This window comes from Trichoderma citrinoviride (assembly GCF_003025115.1).
Source record: "Trichoderma citrinoviride strain TUCIM 6016 unplaced genomic scaffold BBK36scaffold_12, whole genome shotgun sequence".
NCBI lineage: Eukaryota > Fungi > Ascomycota > Sordariomycetes > Hypocreales > Hypocreaceae > Trichoderma > Trichoderma citrinoviride.
The window spans coordinates 906,042-913,175 of record NW_020194720.1 but is presented as its reverse complement, the minus strand read 5'-3'; the positions used below and the strand labels follow the sequence as shown (position 1 = coordinate 913,175).

General features: G+C 54.2%; 1 protein-coding gene across 1 annotated transcript; it reads right to left on the bottom strand.

Annotated features, from left to right (window-relative positions):
• Nucleotides 1-483: 483 nt before the first annotated feature.
• BBK36DRAFT_1125309 (ARM repeat-containing protein) lies at nucleotides 484-3,720 on the bottom strand (the record flags this gene model as incomplete). Its single annotated transcript, XM_024891271.1, has 3 exons — nucleotides 484-1,476; nucleotides 1,589-3,303; nucleotides 3,417-3,720. 3 exons carry the CDS (start codon nucleotides 3,718-3,720, stop codon nucleotides 484-486), a joined length of 3,012 nt encoding a protein of 1,003 aa, XP_024747170.1.
• Nucleotides 3,721-7,134: the final 3,414 nt, after the last annotated feature.

The following is a 7,134-nucleotide window of genomic DNA, read 5'->3' as shown; positions in this document are numbered from 1 at the left end:
GAGCAGAAGGATACCTTCAAGGGTATATACTTCATATTTGATACTAAAAGTCTTGCGCTCTTTCATGTCAAGTATCCCCTTGCCCGGATTCTAACCACCGTCCCTCCCGTACGAATAGGGAGGATAAACGCGCCCGGAACAACCAGGGAAAAAACAAGCCCGCTTTCGTAACCAATATTTTGAATCTGTACAGTATTCGTCATGTCCATGTATCGTCGTCCCCTCTTGGTCGTCCCCGGCCCCTTTCCTTCAGTCCCTTCAGTCCCCGAGAGGGGACGAAAGAGCAAGAATATCGATCTAATGCCACGTCCCTGCACGAACGTGCCTCCTCAGCTGATAAGAACTCACGGTCTTCTCCCACCAGCTCTCATCACTCTTCTCAGACTCTTCGTTGCCCTCGCTTTTGGATCTACGCACGCCATCATAGCTCTCGCGGGGATTAAATGAGCCCGCAAACGTGGGGGGCCGCCAAGGATAACGCTCCTAGAATGCAATCGCCCTCTCCAGCTGGTAGACCGCAGTCCTGGCCCGCTCTCTCACGTCGAGGTCTTTGTCATTGTGCTTCAAATGCTCCATCCGGTTGTAGAAGCCCAGCTTCTTCAGCTCTGTTGCCCTCAACGACCAAGCCTGCCCTTCGCCCTCGTCGTCCTGCCCCGTCAGATTGATGATCAGGTGACAGACGGCAACGCGGACTTCCTTGTCTCGGTTGCTAATCTGCTGATATAGCAGCTTGAGCAAGTCTGTCTGCGCTACGACCAGCTGCCGGTGCTGGTGTGTGCTGGCAGCAATGTGAACGAGGATATATATGACTGGAATGATGATTTTAGCATGTGGATGGATGAGCCTGGTCTCCTGTCCTGGTGTTGGGGTTCGTCGAGAGAAAGGATGGAGCACTCTGGCTCGCAGTTTTGACGCCAGGATATCAAAGAGGCGCTCTTGCCCAATCGTGCTGAAGAGGTAGTCAATCATCTCGGTGGTATCGTAAGGTGACTCTGCCGAGGCGCCCACGCCGAGGCCCACCAAGTTTCGAATGAGCTCCAAGCCTTGTTCTTGGATAGCAATCTCGTCGCTCCGGGACCTCCTGGACGAGCTAAGTTCGGACTCGCGAATGCTGGCGAGCTTGTCTTCTGCTTGGCGAAGCTTGGTCGACCTCGAAGCATCCAGCTTCTGCGGGATGCCATTCGCCGCAAACATCCACCGTACCTGTTCTTCGGATGGGGAGCCATCCATCTCCTCGTCGTCATCACCCAGCGACTGCATAGCCTGGGTGCTATACGCAGTAGCTTCTTGACCGTCGTCGTGAATGATCTGTACCAGCCACTCAGGATCGAGCTGCTCCAAGCACGATCGCTTGAGGTCAGGGCTGACAGCTATCACGAAGTGCTTGAGTGCCCACAGAGCATTGAGCCGCAGGGCAGGGTTCTCCGAGTGAGCGTGCTCACAAAGGATCTTCATGACGCCGTTTTCAGCCAGGAGCTATGACTGTTAGCTTGACGTTTTCCCTTCCATAGGGTGTAGGAAAATAAACCAAACGATGGTGAGCAACATAAGGAGAAGTAGGGACTGAGGGCAGAGGGCGGTGACAAACCTCACGAACTGGACTGGCCTCCAACACCAGGTTACAAATAGCAGCCGTGGCCGCAACCTGGACATCAACATCTGGATGCTTCAGAAACTTGAAAACGGGCATGGCAACGGAGTGATCAACCAGCGTCGTCCGCAGTATGCTAATGGATCGCGAAAGCATCCTGATTACGTGACAGGCCGCAACAATGACGGACAGTGGGTTGGCGCCGTATGCTGATGACACGCTGGGTTGGGCTTCTGATTCTCCGGTAGGCTTATCCTTGAGCCGATCCTTAATCGGCCTAGGTCGCTTTGGATATTCATTGAGAGACTCCATCACATACGGGATAAAGTCTTCATCCACCAAGGCTTTTCTGTATTCTTCCTTGCCAGAAGCAACTGCGCCAATAGCCTTGAGCGTGGATTCCCTGAGCCGCACACGATGAGAAAGCAGGGGGTCCTGACCGGCCTCGCCCAGTCGCGTTGAGCTGGAGGGGCCTTCCACATCCATATCGGTATCAGGCTGAGGGGACCAGTACTTGGCCGCCTCAGGGATGGACACGGAGCGGTAGGCGCGTCGAAGAAGCTTGGTCAACGTCTTGACGGCACCACAGTCGTATGCAGCCTTCTGGAGGCGTTCGCTATCAGTGATGAGGCGGGCCAGCGTAGCCGGTGCCCTCTCTAGGATGAGATGCTGGGTCTCATCGAACGAGGTCTGCGACTCAGCGTCGTCCTTGTCATTCTTGGCAATCAAGTCGATGAGGACGGGCACGATGAGCATGCCGAGGCTGTTCTCCCTCCCTTCCTTGACACCTAGGCCTGCTTTGAAGAGTGAAGTAACGATGGTGGCTGCCATGAGTCTCCCGTAGCCGGTCAAGGACCTGGCCTGCAGTATCAGCCAGGGGATGAGAGGGCTCTCGACGTCATCAGATGAGCCGTTTTCCAGGCTCGCTTCCAGGGCAGTGGGTGAGACAAATCTGGGTCCCGGCGTTTGACTCGGAGTTCGTGATTCAAGGCGGTCTGGTGTGTTGACGGAAGACGTGTGGCGGGATTGGGGAGGATTCGGAGCGGCGGAGAAGGGTATAGGCAGTAGATGATCCATGGCCGTCTGGTTCTGCGCTTGAGAGCCGCCCACACCGTTGGTCTCGAATGTAATGCTTGGAAAGACGGCGAGAATGGCCGGGGAGTTGATAAGCCGAGTTGCTCTGTATTTCGAGTCTCCAAGGATCGCCGCTATGGCTCCGAGTACGGGGCCGATCTGGGTTCCTTGCGGAGCTTCCTTTGGAAAAGCTTCGTATAAGCCGTCGCTGTAGGCTTGCGCCTCGGCCCCCGGCACAACATGGCCCTGGCTGACGGCGAAGCTGGCCAAGCGCGATGCGAGCATATCCAAAACGCCGGAATTGACCAGAGCCTGCTGGTGTCGCTCCTCCCTGCAGATGCGAGATATTAAGCTGGCAGCTAGCTCTACCTGGGTCTGCTGCATGTGATTCGATGACGTCGCAGCCAGAATAAGGCATAGGGACTCGAGGTGGTACGGCGACGTGAAGATGGTGTCGGCAAGAGCTTGGATGTCGAGAGGGGACGACGGCGGTGCCAGGGCAGCCGCATCTGCAATGCTGGTGACGGCCTTGAGAGCGGCAACGACGATTTGCGGCGCGTTGGCATTGGGAGATGTACACGCAAGGATCGCAGGGAGTGCTCGGGAGGCGTGGATAGGTGGTAGAAATGGAGGGCCACCTGCAATGGTAGTAAGAAGTCAGCATCTCTTTCTTGGGCAACGGTTGGTAGAGCTGGAACCTAGCAACTTGACATCCAGCAAAGGCAAAAGCGATAGCGCTTGGGACACATACCCTTGGCGAAGCTCGTGATGATCTGCAAGGCTTGTAGCCTCACCTTGTCTTCGTCTGAAAGAGCCCGACGCTCGGAAGGCTGTTGTCTAGCATCCTTATTTGTAGTATTTGCCTTGGCTGTAGGTCGAGCCGACGTCAGAGTCTTGACGACGGGTTCCAGCACGCCCAAGCTTGCCCACGTCTCCTTCTTCTGGTGGTGCCCGACGATTTCGTTCTTGAGAGCTTGCAGAGCTGCCGACTGCTCGGGGCACGTTGTGGCATTCCGCAGCTGGGACAGGATCGGAGAGGTCTGGGGGCGCGCCATGGCGATGAGAGCGCTGAGCAACACAGGGGTATGCTGGGATACGGCGGAGAGAATCGAAGGAGCAAAGTGCCGGAATATGGCCTCGGATGCGTAATCGTGGGATTGAAATTGGGTCGGATGGGCTTGCTATATTTCGCTTTTCCAGCTGGATATGAATAATTGCTAGGGATGGCAACGCCGGGGCAATCGAAAGCACGCAGGAAATGGGAAAAGCTCCGACGGATGCGGCTGAGGGCGCTCAAGTCCAGAGCCTCGTGAGGCGGCACAAGCTTGTCTTGCGCCACCGGGAGGAAAGCGAGGGCCTGATCAGCGGCGACGTGGCCAACGTGGGAGAGGCGGACAGCTGGTGGAAAGGGGCAGAGGATGGACGATAGCAATAGAGACACCGGCGTAAGCAAGTCTGCGATATCAATTCACGGGCAATGCATGGAATAGCAAGGCCAAACATCAGCGTTGCCTTGCCGTCTGACGAGATGTCACGCCTTAGCAAGTCCGACGTCGTGGCACGTGCATCGCGTTATCTTATCGGATCTCTGGTGGGAGGAAATGCATGTAAGAGCAATATGGAGCAATCGGGGTGGCTGCTTTCAATCAATGACGCCGATGCTTGAAGCTGTAGGTGAGAATATCTCTGCGGATGCTTGGGGGCAACTTCTCTTGATAAGTAAAAACTCTGGACCGTAGAAGGACCATGTGAAGAACAAGCACTACCATTTGTACTGAACCACCAATGTTTCGTTCAGGACAGCCTCTGGATTCTCATAACTCTCCTCAAACTTCAACCCCGCCGTCTACATGAGCCCTGCTTTCAGAGTACCCACAAAAAGATGAACACCAGTCCGTAACATTGGAGTCGATCATGGCCAATCAGTGGACGCCCTGGAACAAAAAGAAGAAGCACTTCTTCTAGAAGCCTGGCAAAGCCTGGGATTGTCAGATGGCGCATCTTCTCTGCTGGGTTTCGCCCCTCCACTGTTCTGCCCGCTCCAGATTGATTCCCCCTCAAGTTTGTCTCTGCGAAGCTCTTGGTTGCAGATGAGGTACCCCCGACACGGCTTTGGGTTGTCGCCATTCAACGAGCAACGCATGGCGCACGCTTCTCACCGGTACATCATCTCGTCTCGACTCTACGGAGTAGCACAGCAAAAGAGCGACATGCTGTTCATGCACGAGGCCGACACTTCCAGTTACTACCTTAGGTATTGTGTACATTGATCCAGTGACATTCCGCTGCAGCGTCGCCAAAGAGAATCTATCTATTCTACGAAACAGTTGCATGAAGGACGACGACGATTTTCCACTCTCTTTCTTCCTTCACATCACTCTCAAGTCTGTTTGTAGCCTTACCTCATCACCACTCTGCAGTCCGTCAGCCTCCTTTCCCTGCAGACACGAAACTCGATGGACCGACGTCTAAGTGGGCAAGCCTGTTGCTACCTAGGAAAGGGACCCCGGATCATCCGCTCCGATAGCCGGGCCTCGAGCTGTCGAGTCTCGTCGCTCTCGAATTGCGTGTTCAATGCTCGATTAGACGTAGAAATTTCTGCGTGCGACGGTTGTGGCGCTTCCGCCTCTGCCTTCATCGCTGGAATTAATAGTTTGTAGTAAAGTAGAGAAATCGAGCGCTGTAGTGGCACCGTGGGATCTGCAGAACGTCGGTTACAAGCAAGAGGAATGGCGATACCCGGACTCTTCGCTTCATGGTAGGATACTACTCTTCTTACCTTTATGATATTGCTTTGTTCCCTTTCTCCATATCTCGTACGGAGTACCGCTACATCATTCACCTTGTCCGGAGTGCGTCTTCGTAACCCGTTGGCAAAAACTGCTGATACTAGATAATGCTTCGAAATACGAGCTACAGCAAGCCTGGTGATCTTAATCAATAGAGCAGACGAGTTCCCAACCCCCTGCCAATTGTCCGTGAGACGAAGTACTCCGCACCACAAGTTCACAAAAGAACAGCGGCGGTTAATGCCAGACATTGTCTGAAAGGAAATGCCCGTCTAGGCCTCGGACCCAGGCCGCGAACGAATCACCGGGCTTCGTTGCGCCACGGGCCGGCAACTATAGGTGCTCATTGCACGACGGCCCTGCGTCAGGACAAGACAAAAGTCGACATGTCATCATTTTGTTTCCATTCCATCAGTTGTCTTTGCCGTTTTCTCGCTGGCGTGGTCCGGGGTCCCGTCTGGGGTATTGTGATGAAACGGAGCTTCGCCTGGAAGAGTTGCTCGCCATTGTGGTGAGAGTCCACTTGTGATGAGATCAATGCCCTTTTCGAGTAGCGGACTGAATAATCAGTACGTATAATATGAGATACATAAAGAGAAGCGTTCTATTAGATGACGGAGAGGGGAAGCGGGATTGAAAAGGAAAGTTAACGTGCTCTTCGTTGAAGCTGCTTTTACGAGTATTTCCATGGGATGTTGTACATGATGATAAGTGGATGGTGAGGTTGGTGTTGCATTCAGTGGACGTCGATCACCCCTCCGAACAGCAAGCAGCAGAAGACACCGGGAAGCGGTTGATGACTGCCTCCCAGCTTGTTGTTTCTCTTCTCATACTCTCTGCGCCCTGTTCCCACTCACAGCATGTAGTCCTTGTACTTCTGTGTCATGCCTCTCCAGCCCCCAAACCGAATCACAGCGCTTGTACCTGGGACTTTGACTGGTCACTGATCCACCTGCAGCGATTATCGGAATCCGTCTCACTGCTTGAATCTGGCTGAAGTTGTCTCGAATCTGGATTGTCCAAATTTCACGAAGACACAATATCCCCAGTCAGACAAGGTATTACAGTGCATATTGCGTCGCTTTCGCCTTAAACAGCAGCAACACCTCATACTTTATTCTCCACCAGACACAAAGTCTCGCCCCCAAGATTTGCAAGGCAAAAAGAGAGGAAAAGAACCGGGAGAAAAAAAGGGCGCTAGTCCGCCTTGGTCGTGCCGGTTCGCGTCCGTCCCGCCGATTGAATCCTTTGGTCTGCCAACCCATTTTAGACCTCGATTATTACCACCATCAGCTTTTTTGGCTCGAGGCGCCGATTTGGCTCGGTGAGCATTTCGGGTTCGCTCCAAAGCAACGACGAGATCTGGCTGTTCCACGTTTTTCGAGATTGTCTCACCTGCATTGCCAGCAGCCGCTGCTCGGCCGCCTACCGCCGGCTGTTCCGACTCAGGACGATTCATGGCCAGTTGATGCCACTCGATACCCGGCCGGCGTCTTTTTCTTTTTCAACTCCTCCTTCTGCCTCCAACAATTGGCCCCCATCTGCGCCCTGTCCCCGTCTGCCTCGGCCCTCGAAAACGCAAAGCAAGGAGAACGAGAACGATAACGGGGGAAAGGGGAACGAAGCACACCGACCAGGGAATCGAGAGGCTTGCGCTCCGATGATGCGCCGCAGGAGACC